Genomic DNA, 21,134 nt, shown 5'->3' on the forward strand with positions numbered 1-21,134 from the left:
GCACCTTCGCTAGCTGAAGGACCCCGGCAAGGCCCCCTTCTTCAAGGTGACAGAGGTGGCACCAGGGTTGAAGACTCTGATGGAAATGTGGGCAGACTGTCGTGCCTGCACAACGACCCGGGCCATCAGGTCACAGTGTCCTCCAATGAAACACTTGATTGGGCTCAACAACAGGTCTCCATCAGTGGCAGGCCAGAGGTACACGGTGCCAGGCACTACATACTCACTGCCCAGTCCCAGCACTGTCCAGCATGCCACCCTGACAAAGTGCACCTCTGGTTCCGAGCCAACATTGCAGCAGGGTACTTTTTCCCCAAAGAGGGTTATTTCTCTGCAGCCGTAGTCCAAGCAGGCCCATGCTTGCAGCAGAAAAGGGTGCCCCAGGGTGACTTCGGTGCCCCCGTTGGTGTCGGCTACAATGAAGTTCACAGTGGCAACGTGGCTCCCAATGTGTACTGGGATATCAACTTCTCCCAAGACTGGCAGGCTTTCTGACCTGAGGGCCTGAAGGGTTCAAGTGATTAATGGTTGTATGGGGGTTCTGGCCTCGACAGAGAAAGCACTGACGTAGTGGAGGGGCAGCACACTCCTTTGAGCACCAGAGTCTAGCAAGACACAAATCTCCAGCCTGTATATCATTACATGAACATGTCTCCTCTTCCTGGCCTTTAGCGCAGACGATGACTGTGCCCAGGTTAGATGCTGGTGTTGGCCCAGCACTCACAGTGTGCTGCTTAGGGCAGTGAGGAGAAGGGCAATTTCTCTGAATATGTCCAATACCTGAGCAGTTGTGGCAGACGAGCTCTCCAAAGTTCTTTTTCCCCTGCCTATTATTTCCCTTGAGCTGCCATTGCTGGTTAGCATTGTCATGTACCATAGCCGCTCTGGCTCTTTACTCTGCTGAACTGTGTGCACCTGCCTGCATCAGCTGTATGACTGCTTTGGCAGCCCTTCTGGTTGTCTCATACCAGTGGGCTATGTAGGCACCTGCCAGTGTGCGTGGCTGCTCCTCCAAGAGCTTTTGTATCATCTCTGCATCAGCCAGGGCATTAGTGAAAGTCTCCACACCGATGGCCTTCAGCTCCCGCTCTGTACAATCAGCGTACATGATAGAAACCTTTTCATTGATGTCGTCTTGCATGCTGGGTTTCCCCTGGCAACCTGATCTTTGTTTCAGTTCAATGCCGATGGCTGCTGCATGCTCTGAGCATGGCCCATAGGCGGCCTCTATCTCATCCACAATCCGCTGATAGCTCCACCGACCAGATCTTGGGTTCTTATGAACAATAGCCCCAGCTGCTCCAGTCAAATCTAACCTAAGCTGCACCACCATTGGTTTCTCTGACCAGCGGTTGGCCTGTGCGCAGCTTTCAAACTGGCAAACAGTCTTTCCATGCACCGGACCCATCAACTGTCCTGGCCGCAGTGTGGGAATCCTTTCCTGTTGTCCATAGAGTTCATTGTCACTACTGTTTGCAACACCATCACAGTGCATTGAATGTAATGAGCAGCTGCGTGCTGCAGACTTAGCCTGTCTCAGGTTATGTTAGCCATAATCACACAGCTTTTTTATCCACTCCTTGGTGGCAGTGCATCCCTGGACAGAGTGTAGTCGCAGCCCACGGCTTGCACTCAATAACTTGGTCCCACATGCTGGGGCTTACATGGGATGAATGGTGACACTGTCAATGGTGGGAACGGCGCTTGAGCCAGGGCACCTGGGGTGCTGCTGTCACAATAGTTACAGTTCATGGGGGTGAATGGGTTAACTAGCTGGTCACCGACAGTGAAAGCATAGGCTGTTGTTGAGTCATTTCCAATGCTATATAATGCTGGGCCAGGGTCTAAGGCTGTACCTCTGGTTGAGCTGTAATTCAGCTGAGATAAAGTCACAGACTCACCACATGCTGCTATTTGCTGGGCTGGCGGTGTGGTGAGGGTGTTAGTATGCAGTGAGGACCGTGGAGTGAGCGGCCACACCACATTTGGCTGCGATGTTGTTGTATGGGCTGCCATTTCATGTGTGGCTAATGTTAGCTCCATGCTAGTCACAAAGGGGTTGGTGTTATATACATTGTTGGTGTGTCCGCCAAAACGGGTGTGTGCTGATATTTGGGCTTATTACCTCGATGTGCTTCTTAACGGTACCGTCATCCCTGCATGCTGCCATTTCCTCTCGCTTGGCCCACTGCAGATTTTATTTTATTTTCCTCCCAAAGAATGAGATGTCCCTCGTTTCTCTTACTTGCAGAGTAGATCTCGGACGAGCCCCCAGTGTTACCTATCCAGTCTCACAGCCCCGAGCCGTAGTTGGGCGGCCACTGGTGTGACACTAGCTCACTTAGCATAACCTGGCTCAAAGCTGGTAACAAGCTTTGCAAAGAGTCCGGACCAACTGTGCGGTGGAGAATGGGGCGCTTTATTCCCGCGCCGCAGCAGACTTGATATATAACCTCTCTGTGATGCATCTGACTCTTTCTTCACTAACAGTTTTCTTCTCCATCGGCGTACAGCTATTTTCTGTTGCTATGGCTAAAAACACACACACACATTTTTCTGACTGGCAGTGTTTTCACACCACGTCACACACACAGATTACCCACAAAGCCACCTCTTTATAAGCGCAGCTTGGCTGCAACGCTGCTGAGAATCTGCTGATGTTCATGTTGAGATCTGAAACCTGAGTACAGATTTCCAGTGTGATGGTTTGAAACAAAAACTGAACTCAGGATGAAAAACTTTATGTTTTAAGTTCTCTGAATCAGAAACTGAGTGGAGACACCTACTGGTCAACCTGTGCTACTGCATCCAGTCTGAGTCAGTAAAGTTTCATGTAAACGTATTTTCTCTCTGACTGATGGACAAAGATCGACCTTTAAAATAACAAAATGAAGAAGTTTCAAGGACGGAAAACTTAATTATTTTGAATATTAACCTTTGAGACTTTGAGAGAGGGAACACAATTATGTCAGTAAAAAGTCACCAAATCTGTTTGAATAAGTGGGAAATAAAGTTATTTATTATTCTTTAGTCATGCTGCTCACATCTCTGTTTCAGGAAACTCAACTTCTCACAATTAATAATATTAACATTTTCCAAATATGTACTTTTATATATTATACAGTTAAAGGAGTGTCTGAATTCGTGAACACAATAATATCAATAAAATAAAATAAGTTTCTAACTTTGCAGCAGCTGAAATGACCTGCATATTCAAAATCAATTGAACTCAAATTATGTAATCATTCCTCCTGTTCATACTGACCATTAGAAGATCCTTCATAATGACCTTACAATGGAAGTGATGGAGGACAAAATCCACAGTCTGAAGCTAATATTAAGCTTCAGCGTCCAAATGAGTCAAATCAAGTAGATATCTTTCAACGTTACAGTCTTTTTAGTGCCAAAGTTCCTCTTTTTGTTACTATACTTCCACCTGCAGCTCAACAGGGAAACACTGTCCGAGGAAACACAAAGAGGGAATTTGATGCTAAAAAGACTGTAAATGTGTCAGATATCCACTTGATATGACTAACTCAGACTGCTGAAGCTGAATAGAAGCTTCACACAGACTTTAAATGACTGTGTGGACACACTGTGGATTTTGGCCTCCATCACTTCCATTAAAGCACATTTGAAGGATCTTTTAATATCCAGTATGAACAGGAGGAATGATTACAGCGAGGAAAACCTCTTTCACTGTTACTATGGACACCTGACTGCTGGTTTAACACACTAGACATGGTGAACTGTGGTTTGATGCTGGTATATACTCCAACTGCCCTATGTTTAAGGTGTGACACAGACTCTATTCCATGAGAATAAATAAATATATTGTTATCTAAGCTGAAAGAAAACATGATGACTGGATTTTATTAGTTTTAACATTTTATCACAAATAGACTCAAAGTCTGTGATGAGAATCAAGTCGATTTAAAATATTTAAAAAAAGATCTTTTAAGTGCAATTCAGTATTTTGCCTGTAGAAAACAAAGGCTGATCATTTTATGATTATTTCATTTTTAATTTCTTATCATCAGGAAAGAGGCCCAGCATGTGGAGGCTCAGTTACCCCAACTTTACTCTGATGAACTGATGAAGAAAGGAAGTTCATGTATGACAGTCTGCTGAACTAAACAACTATATATCAATTATTTTTCTTTCTGTTTTTTCTCTCCCTGTTTTGACCTACTTTTTATGTCTTTGTTGTATAAGTAAAATATGAGAACAATAAATATATTTTAAAAAGATCAGCACGAGGTGATCAGCGCCCCCCGGCGGCCTGGCTCTCTCCCCGGGTAACAGCGCCCCCCGGCGGCCTGGCTCTCCCCGGGTAACAGCGCCCCCCGGCGGCCTGGCTCTCTCCCCGGGTAACAGCGCCCCCCGGCGGCCTGGCTCTCTCCCCGGGTAACAGCGCCCCCCAGCGGCCTGGCTCTCCCCGGGTAACAGCGCCCCCCGGCGGCCTGGCTCTCCCCGGGCAGTGGGGGATTTCCTGGGCGGAAGAAGCAGAGGGGGTTTCCAGTGTGATCAGCTCAGTCTCCCCGCTGGATCTCTGCTCTGGATCCCGGATTTCTCTCTCCCAGGACTGGACCGACAGAACCCGCAGAACCCGGAGAACCCGGAGAACCCTGAACCCGGACCATGAGGAGTCCGCCTGCGGCCCGGAGGCTCCGAGGCAGCGGCAGGGTGACGGTTTGAATCCCGGAGAGAGCCGCCGAGCCGCCGAGCCGAGTGAGCTGTGGCCTGCGGAGGAGATTCATGTGAGTCCAACACTCAGCAGAACCCGATAGAACCTCAATAGAACCTCAGTAGAACCTGAAGCTGTTATTAAGATGATTGAATGTAAAATGAGCTTTATTGAACAAACCGCTAAGAAACAAGAAGCTAACGTTGTTAGCATGATCAGTGTTTACATCAAAGATGGTTTCAGACAAGAAGAAGCGAAAACACGGAGAACACATGATACATACATGATTCATACATGACACATACGTGATCAATAAATGTTTGTAAGATGAATAAACGACTGTAATTTGATGGAAACAGTAAAACTACAGTCAGACCTGAATAATCGATCTCAGACAGAAAGTGAAAGAAGATCAGACCTCATTTCAATCTAAACAAACAGCTGTGTCACAAACAATCACAAGTTGTTTTCATTGAAAGACACAACTTCCTTTTTAATTTGGTACCAAATATGTAAATCAAGTCCTTCTCAGTATAAAGCTGCACTCTGTTGCCCCCCCAACATGACAGTTATTTATGTGATGATCAGTTTCTGCAGGATGACACATGACAATATAACTTCACAATTTTTCCTCTCTCTCTCTCTCTCTCTCACACACACACACACACACACACACTCACAGCATTTTCTTTTGGAAGAAACTTTATTATCGTAACTGTAAAAGTCGCTACAAACTGTACAAGCAGAGTTACGACAAGTTAAATCTCGAAGTCAGCAAATAGAAGCCTATTTATTTATTATCTATGTTTACATAATATGACATGAATAACTAATGATGCCAAACAATCAGAATAGTCAATAAGAGATGCGTCTACCTAAAGGCTCATAAAGAGTATCTGACCCACTACATCCTTCACTGGATAACACTCTGCTTTCAAAATACAAGAGAAAACACCTGCACTTTGCACAGTATATGGAAAAAAACTTCAAATTTAAAATTTATTCGGGGAAAAGTTGCCACAGTCCGGTCAGTCCTCCGTACCGACTCCAGCAACTGTCTCCCTCAGCGAGAGCCAGGTAGGTCCTGCTGGTTAGTGACACAGATTTATGGGATTTAACCTCATGATGTCTCTGTGGCTCCTGACGGCGATCTGATGGCTTCCATCAGATTGATTAGTCTGCAGAGCCATTCCTAGATCTGCAAGAGGAAACCCACGAAAAAATCACATATTTCAACATTAGCATGTACACTTTCCAGCTCTGGTTCATCAATGACAAAAAGAACCTGATTGGTGTCAGTTATTGATGACGACTGTTCAGCGTTCAGAGAGCAGCTGTTTCTCTTTAAATGTTTATAAAACCAGATCAGCTGCTGAGGAAAACCTCTCCTCTGGAAACACTGAGAGCTGTAGGTGTGTTTGTGTGTTTTTGTTACCTCATGGAGACCTTTTCTGTTATAAACACCTATCTTGTTGGGACCAGTAGTCCTCATGGGGACCAAAGCCTGGTCCTAATGAGGCAAAACGTCATCTACGATCTCCTGGTGAAGGTTTGGCTTTAGGATAGCTAGGCAAGCTTATGTGTGTGTGTAGATGATGTTTTCATACTTTGAAATAGAAACTTTGTTCAAACTCTGATGTTGTTCTTTATGATGGAAGTCTGGTGAGAATATTCAGCCTCTGTTGAGCCTCGTTCAGCTTGTTAAATGTCAGTTTCAGTTCAAAGCTTTTTACTGACTTTATAAACAATTTCAGCCACACAAACACATTAAACACATTTAATATGTTAAAACATATTTTTAACATATTTAAATGTTTGGTGTCTCATCTTGGGACTCTTGTTTTAGCTGTTAATTATCTCATTAACAGGTCATGTCAGCGGGGAGGAGTGCTGACGGGAGGGAGGTGCAGATTCCCCTCCAGCAGGTGGCGCCCTCCCTGGCCCCGCCCTTATCCGTGGCTCCTCCTATCACCCCACCTCCTCACAGACCAGCCAATCCCTGGCCTCCTAGTGATTCTGCTCCTCCACAAGGTAAACACCTCCTCCATCATCGTCAGCTGGACCCTGCACTGTGATTGGCTGAGAGTTCTGTTGATTCATTGGCTATATTCAAGAGCCTGATGTGTTCTAACCAATCAGCAGCTTCATTTGTTCTAACCAATCAGCAGCTTCATTTGTTCTAACCAATCAGCAGCTTCATGTGTTCTAACCAATCAGCAGCTTGCAAAGATAAGTGGGCGTGGCTATTCTCAGAGTCAGGAATCTGTGTAATTGAAGTTTGTTTTACAGATTTCCTCCTCTATTACTGAAACTCTGAAGGCCAAACACACTGGAAGCGTCTCTCTGTTGTACGTCTGTTACGCACTAAAAGCATTATGAGGCCCGTCAAACTGTCTTGACGCCCCAACTCCGACCTTGTTTCCATTTTGGAGCATCAAATGAGGAACCAGCGACCAAAGCCGTCACTAACAATAATAAATACCATCAGTATGACTTCCAGATGGATTCCAGCAGGTGTGCAGTTGATGACTGACGTCAGATCTGCTGTTTGTGTGTCCAGGTGTGCCTGCAGGTTTCCTGCCTCTTCACGGAGGATTCAGAGATCACTTTGTAGAGACTCCAGAGGCCAAATACTGCTGTGAGGCCTGCAGGCTGGTCCTGTGTCAGCCCCGCCAGACTGAGTGCGGACACCGCTTCTGTCAGAGCTGCATCAACGACATCCTCAGGTGAGCCAGACAGGTGGACATGTGGAGAGAGACGGACACACCTGGACAACACCATCTGTCTGTCCTACATCATCTGTCAGTTGGTAGAATAAACCCGACTCTCTTTATGTTCTGGTGTTTCTGCTGCCGTGTGATCACCTGTACAGGTGTATACAGGTACACTAACCGATAAATACTGCCAGTCAATCAGGTCACACCTGGTTCTCCTCAGCCTGCGCAACCACTGCTACAGTAAGTCCACCTGGACACATGAAGGTGCGACAGGTGTAGACCAGGTGTCACAGGTCCAGCAGGTGTCACAGGTCTGACAGGTGTAGAGCAGATGTCACAGGTGTAGAGCAGGTGTCACAGGTCCAGCAGGTGTCACAGGTGTCACAGGTGTAGAGCAGGTGTCACAGGTGTCACAGGTGTCACAGGTGTCACAGGTGTAGAGCAGGTGTCACAGGTCTGACAGGTGTAGAGCAGGTGTAGAGCAGGTGTAGAGCAGATGTCACAGGTGTAGAGCAGATGTCACAGGTGTAGAGCAGATGTCACAGGTGTAGAGCAGATGTCACAGGTGTAGAGCAGGTGTAGAGCAGATGTCACAGGTGTAGAGCAGATGTCACAGGTGTAGAGCAGATGTCACAGGTGTAGAGCAGGTGTCACAGGTGTAGAGCAGATGTCACAGGTGTAGAGCAGATGTCACAGGTGTAGAGCAGATGTCACAGGTGTAGAGCAGGTGTAGAGCAGATGTCACAGGTGTAGAGCAGGTGTCACAGGTGTAGAGCAGGTGTAGAGCAGATGTCACAGGTGTAGAGCAGGTGTCACAGGTGTAGAACAGGTGTCAGACTGTTTACTCTTGAATCAGTAACTGTGTGTGTGTGTGTGTGTGTGTGTGTGTGCGTGCATGCGTCCTGCAGTCGTCCTAACCCAGTGTGTCCAGCTGACATGGAGCCGCTGTTCAATAACAAGGTGAGCAGGGAGTGACATCAGCATCAGTATTGATTGATTACTGATCAGAGAGTGAATCACAGAGTATTGATCAGTGTGTTTGTTCCAGATCTTCAGAGACGTTTGCTGTCATCGGGAAATCATGGCACTGAAGGTTTATTGTCGCAGTGAGAACAACGGCTGTCAGGAGCAGATGAGTCTGCAGCAGATACCTGTGAGCAATGACAGCATACACTGTTAACATGGCAACAGAGTCCTGCTCTCTTATTGGCTGTCAGGTGTCTCATTCAATGATTTATGTTGGACACCTCATCGTTAAAACAGCTTTCTATATCAAAAGCCAACGATCTTGACTTCATTACATTAGATTAGATTGTTCACATATATACATATATAAAACTCTATATAATTCTCTCACTTGTCTCACCTGTAGGACCACCTGAACGTGTGTCCGTTCTTTGAGGTTCCGTGTCCGTTGGGTAAATGTAAAGAGCGAATGATGAGGAAGGAAATTCCTGACCACCTGAACTGGAAATGTAAACACAGAGAGACCACCTGCGACTTCTGCATGACCAAGATGCCTCTGACTGACCTGCAGGTAACCCATGACATCACTGCTGACATCACTGCAGGTGTGGTGCAGCTGTTGTTGTGATGGAGCTACAGTATAAATAAAGTTTGAATGATGATGTTAAAGTATGTGTGTTGTCAGAAACATAAAGAGACGGTGTGCCCGGCGTTCCCGGTGTCGTGTCCAAACCTCTGCTCGTTCACCTCACTGCCGCGGAGCGAGGTACACCTTACCTGTTCACCAATCACAACACTCTCCAGGTGTTTGCTACCGTTAGTACTGATCATATTGATTGATGTGTTTCAGCTCTCCAGTCACCAACACGACTGTCCCAAAGCTCAGGTGAGCTGTCAGTTCCATCGCTATGGCTGCACCTTCAAGGTAACTCCTCCCCCTCAGTGTGAATGTACCTGTGTGTCCTGTACATACTACATAATGTGTACTCCGTTAATGTATGTACTGTGTGTACGTCATGTACTGCGGTAATGTGTGTTTCAGGGTTTGAATCAGGACATGAGGCAACATGAGTCTACCTTTGCAGCTGAACACCTAAGAATGATGGTTAACAGAAACGCCTCCTTAGAGAACAAGGTAATCATAGCAACCAGAGCAAAGAAACCACAGCAGCAGAAGGTGCAGTGTGAGTATATCTGACAGATCTGACTCGTGTGTGTGTGTCTGTCCAGGTGGAGGATGTTAAAGGTGAGCTGCTGGACAGGTATAAGGTGCTTCCTGCTCTCAGCAGTCGTCTGTCTGAACTGGAGAACCAGAACGATGAACTGAGAGAGAAGAACCGCCAGATGGAGCAGAAACTGGCCACCATGCAGGTAACAATACTACAAAGTACTTATGCTGCTACTACATACCAGTAATACTACTACATCATGCTACAGTATGCAAATGTTAGTAATATTACACTCTCTCTGCAGAAACTGATGAGCTCTCACTCAGAGAAGCTCCTGGAGGTGGAGCTGGAGCTGCGTTCTCTCCGTCTGCTCAGAGACGAGGTGGAGAACCTTCGAGGAACGCTGGAGAACGTCCGGACAAGACTGAACACTCTGGAACAAGGAGGACGCAGCGGAGCTGGATCCACGACACACACTCTGGGTGAGAACACACACACTGGGGGGGGACTAGTACTACAGGTAGAGGGACTAATTACAGCAGTTAAGGGACTAGTTACAGAGTTAGAGGTATTAGCCACAGAGGTAGACGGACTAGTTACAGCGATTGAGGGTCCAGTTACGGAGGTAGAGGGACTAGTTGCTAGTTACAGAGGTAGAGGAACTAGTTACAGAGGTCGAGGGTCTAGTTACAGAGTTAGAGGTATTAACCACAGAGGTAGAGGTCTGGGGACTCACACATAGGCACTATCAATAATTAATACAGTAAATCAATAATCAATATCTATATCTTTCCAGCATCCCTTGAGACTCAGCTGAATCGCCATGACGACATGCTGAGTGTGCATGAGATCCGATTGGCTGACATGGACCTGCGTTTCCAGGTGCTGGAAACAGCGAGCTACAACGGGACACTGATCTGGAAGATCCGTGACTACAAGAGACGGAAACAGGAAGCGGTGGCAGCAAAGACATTGTCGCTGTACTCGCAGCCATTTTACACCGGATACTTTGGATACAAGATGTGCGCTCGCGTCTACCTGAACGGAGACGGCATGGGCAAGGGGACGCACCTGTCCCTGTTCTTTGTGGTGATGAAGGGGGAGTATGACGCCCTGCTGCCGTGGCCCTTTAAACAGAAGGTACCCAGAGTTTATTGACTGATTACTGAATGGTATATCATATCGTAAGTGGATCTTTTTCTTGTTCTGGAGCCACAGTGATGTTGACAGACCTGACACTTGTGTCTCTGTCTCTCCATCAGGTGACTCTGATGCTGATGGATCAGGGTCCATCCAGGAAACACCTGGGTGATGCCTTTAAGCCGGATCCAAACAGCAGCAGCTTCAGACGTCCAGCAGCAGAAATGAACATTGCCTCTGGCTGTCCTCTCTTTGTGTCCCAGAGCGTCCTGGAGACCGGCAGCTATATCAAAGACGACACCATCTTTATCAAGGTAGGCACACGCAACATCTTCTTCTCCTTCTATTCAGTTTCATTTTACATTAAATTCATTTGACTTTGTTTTTGTCCAATATCACTAATATATGCATCCAAACTCAAAAGGAAGAAAGGTTACAAGTCATCAAAAATTGTAAGTGTAACAGTGCAGAGGTAGAGTAACTAGTAACAGAGGTAGAGGGACTAGTTGCAGAGGTAGAGGGACTAGTTGTAGAGGGACTAGTTGTAGAGGTACTAGTTGCAGAGGTAGAGGGACCAGTAAAAGAGGTAGAGGGACTAGTTGTAGAGGGACTAGTTGTAGAGGTAGAGTGACTAGTAACAGAGGTAGAGGGACTAGTTGTAGAGGTAGAGTGACTAGTAACAGAGGTAGAGGGACTAGTTGCAGAGGTAGAGGGACCAGTAAAAGAGGTAGAGGGACTAGTAACAGAGGTTGAGGGTCTAGTTATAGAGGTAGAGGGACGAGTTGCAGAGATAGAGAGACTAGTAACAGAGGTAGAAGGACTAATAACAGAGGTTGAGGGTCTAGTTATAGAGGTAGAGAGACTAGGTACAGAGGTGGTGGGATTAGTTGAAGAGGTAGAGGGTTTAGTTACAGAGGTAGAGTGTCTAGTTACAGAGGTAGACGGACCAGTAAAAGAGGTAGAGGGACTAGTTGTAGAGGGAATAGTAAAAGAGGTAGAGGGACTAGTTGCAGAGGTAGAGGGACTAGTTGCAGAGGTAGAGGGACTAGGTACAGAGGTAGAGGGACTAGTTGCAGAGGTAGAGGGACTAGTTACAGAGGTAGAGGGACTAGGTACAGAGGTAGAGGGACTAGTTACAGAGGTAGAGAGACTAGTTACAGAGGTACAGGGGCTAGTTGCAGAGGTAGAGAGACTAGTTACAGAGGTAGAGAGACTAGGTACAGAGGTACAGGGACTAGTTGCAGAGGTAGAGAGACTAGGTACAGAGGTACAGGGACTAGTTGCAGAGGTAGAGGGACTAGTTGCAGAGGTAGAGAGACTAGGTACAGAGGTACAGGGACTAGTTGCAGAGGTAGAGAGACTAGTTACAGAGGTAGAGGGACTAGTTACAGAGGTAGAGGGGCTAGTTACAGAGGTAGAGGGACTAGTTGCAGAGGTAGAGAGACTAGGTACAGAGGTAGAGGGACTAGTTACAGAGGTAGAGGGGCTAGTTACAGAGGTAGAGGGGCTAGTTACAGAGGTAGAGAGACTAGGTACAGAGGTAGAGGGGCTAGAGACAGAGGTAGAGGGGCTAGTTACAGAGGTAAATGGACTAGTTGCAGAGGTAGAGAGACTAGATACAGAGGTAGAGGGGCTAGTTACAGAGGTAGAGGGGCTAGTTACAGAGGTAGAGAGACTAGGTACAGAGGTAGAGGGACTAGTTGCAGAGGTAGAGGGGCTAGTTACAGAGGTAGAGAGACTAGGTACAGAGGTAGAGGGGCTAGTTACAGAGGTAGAGGGGCTAGTTACAGAGGTAGAGGGGCTAGTTACAGAGGTAGAGGGACTAGTTGCAGAGGTAGAGAGACTAGGTACAGAGGTACAGGGGCTAGTTACAGAGGTAGAGGGACTAGGTACAGAGGTAGAGTGACTAGTTGCAGAGGTAGAGAGACTAGGTACAGAGGTACAGGGGCTAGTTACAGAGGTAGAGGGACTAGGTACAGAGGTAGAGTGACTAGTTACAGAGGTAGAGAGACTAGGTACAGAGGTACAGGGGCTAGTTACAGAGGTAGAGGGACTAGGTACAGAGGTAGAGTGACTAGTTGCAGAGGTAGAGAGACTAGGTACAGAGGTACAGGGGCTAGTTACAGAGGTAGAGGGACTAGTTGCAGAGGTAGAGGGACTAGTTGCAGAGGTAGAGGGACTAGTTGCAGAGGTAGAGAGACTAGGTACAGAGGTACAGGGGCTAGTTGCAGAGGTAGAGGGACTAGTTGCAGAGGTAGAGGGACTAGTTGCAGAGGTAGAGGGACTAGTTACAGAGGTAGAGGGACTAGTTACAGAGGTAGAGGGACTAGTTGCAGAGGTAGAGAGACTAGGTACAGAGGTAGAGGGGCTAGTTACAGAGGTAAATGGACTAGTTGCAGAGGTAGAGGGACTAGTTGCAGAGGTAGAGAGACTAGGTACAGAGGTAGAGGGACGAGTTGCAGAGGTAGAGGGACTAGTTGCAGAGGTAGAGGGACGAGTTGCAGAGGTAGAGGGACTAGTTACAGAGGTAGAGGGACTAGTTGCAGAGGTAGAGAGACTAGTTGCAGAGGTAGAGGGACGAGTTGCAGAGGTAGAGGGACTAGTTACAGAGGTAGAGAGACTAGTTGCAGAGGTAGAGGGACGAGTTGCAGAGGTAGAGGGACTAGGTACAGAGGTAGAGGGGCTAGTTACAGAGGTAGAGGGGCTAGTTATAGAGACTAGGTACAGAGGTAAAGAGACTAGGTACAGAGGTAGAGGGACTAGTTGCAGAGGTAGAGGGACTAGTTGCAGAGGTAGAGGGACTAGGTACAGAGGTAGAGGGGCTAGTTACAGAGGTAGAGGGGCTAGTTATAGAGACTAGGTACAGAGGTAAAGAGACTAGGTACAGAGGTAGAGGGACTAGTTGCAGAGGTAGAGAGACTAGGTACAGAGGTAGAGGGGCTAGTTACAGAGGTAGAGGGGCTAGTTACAGAGGTAGAGAGACTAGGTACAGAGGTAGAGGGACTAGTTGCAGAGGTAGAGGGGCTAGTTACAGAGGTAGAGAGACTAGGTACAGAGGTAGAGGGGCTAGTTACAGAGGTAGAGGGGCTAGTTACAGAGGTAGAGGGGCTAGTTACAGAGGTAGAGGGACTAGTTGCAGAGGTAGAGAGACTAGGTACAGAGGTACAGGGGCTAGTTACAGAGGTAGAGGGACTAGGTACAGAGGTAGAGTGACTAGTTGCAGAGGTAGAGAGACTAGGTACAGAGGTACAGGGGCTAGTTACAGAGGTAGAGGGACTAGGTACAGAGGTAGAGTGACTAGTTACAGAGGTAGAGAGACTAGGTACAGAGGTACAGGGGCTAGTTACAGAGGTAGAGGGACTAGGTACAGAGGTAGAGTGACTAGTTGCAGAGGTAGAGAGACTAGGTACAGAGGTACAGGGGCTAGTTACAGAGGTACAGGGGCTAGTTACAGAGGTAGAGGGACTAGTTGCAGAGGTAGAGGGACTAGTTGCAGAGGTAGAGGGACTAGTTGCAGAGGTAGAGAGACTAGGTACAGAGGTACAGGGGCTAGTTGCAGAGGTAGAGGGACTAGTTGCAGAGGTAGAGGGACTAGTTGCAGAGGTAGAGGGACTAGTTGCAGAGGTAGAGGGACTAGTTGCAGAGGTAGAGAGACTAGGTACAGAGGTAGAGGGGCTAGTTACAGAGGTAAATGGACTAGTTGCAGAGGTAGAGGGACTAGTTGCAGAGGTAGAGAGACTAGGTACAGAGGTAGAGGGACGAGTTGCAGAGGTAGAGGGACTAGTTGCAGAGGTAGAGGGACGAGTTGCAGAGGTAGAGGGACTAGTTACAGAGGTAGAGGGACTAGTTGCAGAGGTAGAGAGACTAGTTGCAGAGGTAGAGGGACGAGTTGCAGAGGTAGAGGGACTAGTTACAGAGGTAGAGAGACTAGTTGCAGAGGTAGAGGGACGAGTTGCAGAGGTAGAGGGACTAGGTACAGAGGTAGAGGGGCTAGTTACAGAGGTAGAGGGGCTAGTTATAGAGACTAGGTACAGAGGTAAAGAGACTAGGTACAGAGGTAGAGGGACTAGTTGCAGAGGTAGAGGGACTAGTTGCAGAGGTAGAGGGACTAGGTACAGAGGTAGAGGGGCTAGTTACAGAGGTAGAGGGGCTAGTTATAGAGACTAGGTACAGAGGTAAAGAGACTAGGTACAGAGGTAGAGGGACTAGTTGCAGAGGTAGAGGGACTAGTTGCAGAGGTAGAGAGACTAGTTGCAGAGGTAGAGGGACGAGTTGCAGAGGTAGAGGGACTAGGTACAGAGGTAGAGGGGCTAGTTACAGAGGTAGAGGGGCTAGTTATAGAGACTAGGTACAGAGGTAAAGAGACTAGGTACAGAGGTAGAGGGACTAGTTGCAGAGGTAGAGGGACTAGTTGCAGAGGTAGAGGGACTAGGTACAGAGGTAGAGGGGCTAGTTACAGAGGTAGAGGGGCTAGTTATAGAGACTAGGTACAGAGGTAAAGAGACTAGGTACAGAGGTAGAGGGACTAGTTGCAGAGGTAGAGAGACTAGGTACAGAGGTAAAGAGACTAGGTACAGAGGTAGAGGGACTAGTTGCAGAGGTAGAGGGACTAGTTGCAGAGGTAGAGAGACTAGGTACAGAGGTAGAGGGACTAGTTGCAGAGGTAGAGGGACGAGTTGCAGAGGTAGAGGGACTAGTTGCAGAGGTAAAGGGACTACTTATAGAGGTAGAGGGACTAGTGACAGAGTCATATCTGTGTTTGATCGACAGGTTACCGTGGATACCTCTGACCTTCCTGACCCGTGACTGTCTGACCTTGCTGGTCTGAGATCAGATCACCTGTCCACGCCCCGCAGAGCAAAGGATGATGGGAAGGAAAAGTGACGATGGAGGAGGCTCGTCTAACTAAGAGCGACGCCCACAGAACAGAAGAAGAGACGGACAGGAAGCAGCCAATCAGAGTGAACTTTACAGAGTGTGGAGGGTTGGCCCTCCTCTGATTGGCGAATGGACTACAGAACAGAGTGTGTGTGTGTGTGCGTGTGTGTGTGTGTGCGTGTGTGTGTGTGTGGATGGATCAGTGTTACCGTGACATCACCATGGTGACAACTCTCAGAGCCAACATGGCCACCGGAGCAAGGACTTTGTTGCTGTTCATTACTGATGCCGTGCATCAAGCTTTACTTCCTGTTTATAACCTGTTTACCAAGGCATGCTGGGAAATCCACTGCAGCCACAGAGGAGCTCAGAAATCAATTAAGACCTGCAGGACCCATTAAGATCCACTAAAACCCAGTAGAATTCATCATAACCCAGTAAAGACCAGTAGAACTCAGTATAACCCAGTAAAGACCAGTAGAAAGCAGTAAGGACAGATTTTTGTTATTTTTCAAACGAATATTTAGTTTAAATGATTTTCTGTAAATGAAAGAACGATGTGTCTGAATTTTTGAAGATGCAGTTCATGTATGTATCTCTGCTATGATTGAGTTTCATTCACAGAAATGTTCCCAGACTGAAAAGAAGAATCAGAAAACAGCATTTACGTGTCAGCAGTCGTATTAGTGGGGCTGAATCCATCAGAGCAGCGCTGTGCTGTGACAGAAATAAAGAGGGAATGCTATGACGTGAGGGTCAGACATCTTAAGTTAAGTGCTCTTTAACTTAAATAGATCCTGAGGAAATGATTCAGACAGAGAGACAATATTTATTTATGGTTTATTTCACACTGAATGTTCAACACAAAGTACAGAATGTTTCTCAGATAAGGTTTGTTCAGCAGCTCAGTTTGTTTCAGGAGGTGGACGATGGTTTAATGTGACTGATTACACCAGTAGAGACCAGTAGAAGATGCCAGTGTTCCTCTGTGGCCTCGGTGACTTCTTCAGTGTCCGTCGACAGAATTCATCCGACTCTTTTGATTCATTTGCACAGTTTGAATGTTTGTTAAAGTGTGAAAATAAAAACTGAAGGAAACACAGAAGAGAAGTTTGATCTGAGTTTTCTTCCGTCAGAGTTAACACGGATCATTTCAACAGTTTCACTTCTCTTTAAGGAGAAACAGTCAGAACCAGCACTGAACCTTCAAATAAAGACCCTTTAAAGGAGAAATTATGGGATGTTCTTATGTCAAACACAAGAATCCTTTGAATTCCTTAATTCTGACAAAACAAAAACAAATTAAAAAAACCATAATGAACAAATTAAATAAAATTCAAGGGGTATTGTTTTTCTTTACTATTAGTGTTATATTGGTCCTTTACATTAATACTGTATAGTTTACAATCTCCAAATGGTTTAATAACATCGCTTATAGGATAGTTGTGGAATAGTTATGGAATAGTTATGGAATAGTTATGGGATAGTTATGGAATAGTTATGGAATAGTTGTGGAATAGTTATGGAATAGTTATGGGATAGTTGTGGAATAGTTGTGGGATAGTTATGGAATAGTTATGGGATAGTTGTGGAATAGTTATGGGATAGTTGTGGAATAGTTGTGGGATAGTTATGGGATAGTTGTGGAATAGTTATGGGATAGTTGTGGAATAGTTGTGGGATAGTTATGGAATAGTTATGGAATAGTTATGGGATAGTTATGGGATAGTTATGGAATAGTTATGGGATAGTTGTGGAATAGTTGTGGGATAGTTATGGAATAGTTATGGAATAGTTATGGGATAGTTGTGGAATAGTTATGGAATAGTTATGGAATAGTTATGGGATAGTTGTGGAATAGTTATGGGATAGTTATGGAATAGTTATGGAATAGTTGTGGAATAGTTATGGGATAGTTATGGGATAGTTGTGGAATAGTTATGGGATAGTTGTGGAATAGTTGTGGGATAGTTATGGAATAGTTATGGGATAGTTGTGGAATAGTTATGGAATAGTTGTGGAATAGTTATGGGATAGTTATGGGATAGTTGTGGAATAGTTATGGGATAGTTGTGGAATAGTTGTGGGATAGTTATGGAATAGTTATGGGATAGTTGTGGAATAGTTATGGAATAGTTATGGGATAGTTATGGGATAGTTGTGGAATAGTTATGGGATAGTTGTGGAATAGTTGTGGGATAGTTATGGAATAGTTATGGGATAGTTGTGGAATAGTTATGGGATAGTTGTGGAATAGTTGTGGGATAGTTATGGGATAGTTGTGGAATAGTTATGGGATAGTTGTGGAATAGTTGTGGGATAGTTATGGAATAGTTATGGAATAGTTATGGAATAGTTATGGAATAGTTATGGGATAGTTATGGGATAGTTATGGAATAGTTATGGGATAGTTGTGGAATAGTTGTGGGATAGTTATGGAATAGTTATGGAATAGTTATGGGATAGTTGTGGAATAGTTATGGAATAGTTATGGGATAGTTGTGGAATAGTTATGGGATAGTTATGGAATAGTTATGGAATAGTTGTGGAATAGTTATGGGATAGTTATGGGATAGTTGTGGAATAGTTATGGGATAGTTGTGGAATAGTTGTGGGATAGTTATGGAATAGTTATGGGATAGTTGTGGAATAGTTATGGAATAGTTGTGGAATAGTTATGGGATAGTTATGGGATAGTTGTGGAATAGTTATGGGATAGTTGTGGAATAGTTGTGGGATAGTTATGGAATAGTTATGGGATAGTTGTGGAATAGTTATGGGATAGTTGTGGAATAGTTGTGGGATAGTTATGGGATAGTTGTGGAATAGTTATGGGATAGTTGTGGAATAGTTGTGGGATAGTTATGGAATAGTTATGGGATAGTTATGGGATAGTTGTGGAATAGTTATGGGATAGTTATGGAATAGCCGTGGAATAGTTGTGGAATAGTTATGGAATAGTTATGGGATAGTTGTGGAATAGTTGTGGGATAGTTATGGAATAGTTGTGGGATAGTTGTGGAATAGTTATGGAATAGTTATGGAATAGTTATGGGATAGTTATGGAATAGTTATGGGATAGTTGTGGAATAGTTATGGGATAGTTATGGAATAGCCGTGGAATAGTTGTGGAATAGTTATGGAATAGTTATGGGATAGTTGTGGAATAGTTGTGGGATAGTTATGGAATAGTTGTGGGATAGTTGTGGAATAGTTATGGAATAGTTATGGAATAGTTGTGGAATAGTTATGGGATAGTTATGGGATAGTTATGGGATAGTTGTGGAATAGTTGTGGAAAAGTTATGGGATAGTTATGGGATAGTTGTGGAATAGTTGTGGAATAGTTATGGGATAGTTATGGGATAGTTGTGGAATAGTTATGGGATAGTTATGGAATAGTTATGGAATAGTTATGGGATAGTCATGGGATAGTTATGGAATAGTCATAGAATAGTTATGGAATAGTTGTGGAATAGTTATGGAATAGTCGTGGAATAGTCATGGGATAGTCGTGGAATAGTCATGGGATAGTCGTGGAATAGTTATGGGATAGTTGTGGAATAGTTATGGGATAGTTATGGGATAGTTATGGAATAGTTATGGGATAGTTGTGGAATAGTTGTGGGATAGTTATGGAATAGTTATGGAATAGTTATGGGATAGTTGTGGAATAGTTATGGAATAGTTATGGAATAGTTATGGGATAGTTGTGGAATAGTTATGGGATAGTTATGGAATAGTTATGGAATAGTCATGGAATAGTTATGGGATAGTCGTGGAATAGTCATGGGATAGTTATGGAATAGTTATGGGATAGTTGTGGGATAGTTATGGAATAGTTGTGGAATAGTTATGGAATAGTTATGGGATAGTTGTGGAATAGTTATGGAATAGTTATGGAATAGTTATGGGATAGTTGTGGAATAGTTATGGAATAGTTATGGGATAGTTGTGGAATAGTTGTGGGATAGTTGTGGGATAGTTATGGGATAGTTGTGGAATAGTTGTGGGATAGTTATGGAATAGTTATGGGATAGTTGTGGAATAGTTATGGAATAGTTATGGGATAGTTATGGGATAGTTACGGGATAGTTACGGGATAGTTGTGGAATAGTTACGGGATAGTTGTGGGATAGTTACGGGATAGTTACGGGATAGTTGTGGAATAGTTATGGAATAGTTACGGGATAGTTGTGGGATAGTTATGGAATAGTTATGGGATAGCTGTGGAATAGTTATGGAATAGTTATGGAATAGTTATGGAATAGTTGTGGAATAGTTATGGAATAGTTGTGGAATAGTTATGGAATAGTTACGGGATAGGTGTGGGATAGTTATGGAATAGTTAAGGGATAGCTGTGGAATAGTTATGGAATAGTTGTGGAATAGTTATGGGATAGTTATGGGATAGTTGTGGGATAGTTATGGGATAGTTATGGGATAGTTGTGGAATAGTTATGGAATAGTTATGGGATAGTTATAGGATAGTTATGGAATAGTTATGGGATAGTTATGGAATAGTTATGGGATAGTTGTGGAAAAGTTATGGAATAGTTATGGGATAGTTATGGGATAGTTATGGAATAGTTATGGGATAGTTGTGGAATAGTTATGGGATAGTCATGGAATAGTCATGGAATAGTTATGGAATAGTTATGGGATAGTTGTGGAAAAGTTATGGAATAGTTATGGGATAGTTATGGAATAGTTATGGGATAGTTGTGGAATAGTTATGGGATAGTTGTGGAATAGTTGTGGGATAGTTATGGAATAGTTATGGAATAGTTGTGGGATAGTTATGGAATAGTTATGGGATAGCTGTGGAATAGTTATGGAATAGTTGTGGAATAGTTATGGAATAGTTATGGGATAGTTATGGGATAGTTGTGGAATAGTTATGGGATAGTTGTGGGATAGTTATGGGATAGTTATGGGATAGTTGTGGAATAGTTATGGAATAGTTAGTGGATAGTTATGGGATAGTTATGGAATAGTTATGGGATAGTTGTGGAAAAATTATGGAATAGTTATGGGATAGTTATGGAATAGTTATGGGATAGCTGTGGAATAGTTATGGAATAGTTGTGGAATAGTTATGGAATAGTTATGGGATAGTTGTGGAATAGTTGTGGAATAGTTATGGAATAGTTATGGAATAGTTGTGGAATAGTTATAGGATAGTTATGGGATAATTATGGAATAGTTGTGGGATAGTTATGGGATAGTTATGGAATAGTTGTGGAATAGTTGCCTAAGAATTTGCCTAAGTAACCTATCCTGATCCTCTCTAAGTCAGTCTCTGAACTATATAAATCACCACAATATCTTTTGAAGCTTCATTAATCTGACGACTTTGGTAATTCTCATCCCGTACAACTGAAGTAAAGAACTTTACAGGCATTCCTTGCCGGCCGTGCTAACAGGCAGTTTGGTTTTTGGTCAATTCAAAGAATGTTTGTTTAGCAAATAACAAAAATCCTTTTCTGCTTTCCAAGTTATGAAATTATGCAGTGCTGTTCTAATTGATTTAAGTTCAATTAGGGTTGCATCTGAATTTGTCGCATAGTAGGCTTCC

The 21,134-nt window shown here is 44.5% G+C and overlaps 1 protein-coding gene across 1 annotated transcript; it reads left to right on the top strand.

The window, feature by feature from the left end:
• The first annotated feature begins 4,395 nt into the window (after positions 1–4,395).
• On the top strand, positions 4,396–16,662 carry traf3 (TNF receptor-associated factor 3). The gene is made up of 14 exons (XM_042388491.1): positions 4,396–4,760; positions 6,556–6,718; positions 7,248–7,413; positions 8,313–8,364; positions 8,453–8,557; positions 8,777–8,941; positions 9,056–9,136; positions 9,221–9,295; positions 9,413–9,505; positions 9,601–9,741; positions 9,844–10,021; positions 10,336–10,679; positions 10,802–10,993; positions 15,450–16,662. Exons 2-14 carry the CDS (start codon positions 6,559–6,561, stop codon positions 15,483–15,485), a joined length of 1,788 nt encoding a protein of 595 aa, XP_042244425.1. The 5' UTR covers positions 4,396–4,760; positions 6,556–6,558; the 3' UTR covers positions 15,486–16,662.
• Positions 16,663–21,134: the final 4,472 nt, after the last annotated feature.

This window comes from Thunnus maccoyii, chromosome 16, assembly GCF_910596095.1.
Source record: "Thunnus maccoyii chromosome 16, fThuMac1.1, whole genome shotgun sequence".
Taxonomy (NCBI): domain Eukaryota; kingdom Metazoa; phylum Chordata; class Actinopteri; order Scombriformes; family Scombridae; genus Thunnus; species Thunnus maccoyii.

What these genes read in the sequence shown, in the direction of transcription:
- traf3 (XM_042388491.1), top strand. Translation starts at nt 6,559, where the DNA reads ATGTCAGCGGGGAGGAGTGCTGACGGGAGGGAGGTGCAGATTCCCCTC. An exon ending in CCTCACTGCCGCGGAGCGAG is followed by an intron (nt 9,137 to 9,220) that starts GTACACCTTACC and finishes GATGTGTTTCAG; the next exon opens with CTCTCCAGTCACCAACACGA. An exon ending in GCTATGGCTGCACCTTCAAG is followed by an intron (nt 9,296 to 9,412) that starts GTAACTCCTCCC and finishes TGTGTGTTTCAG; the next exon opens with GGTTTGAATCAGGACATGAG.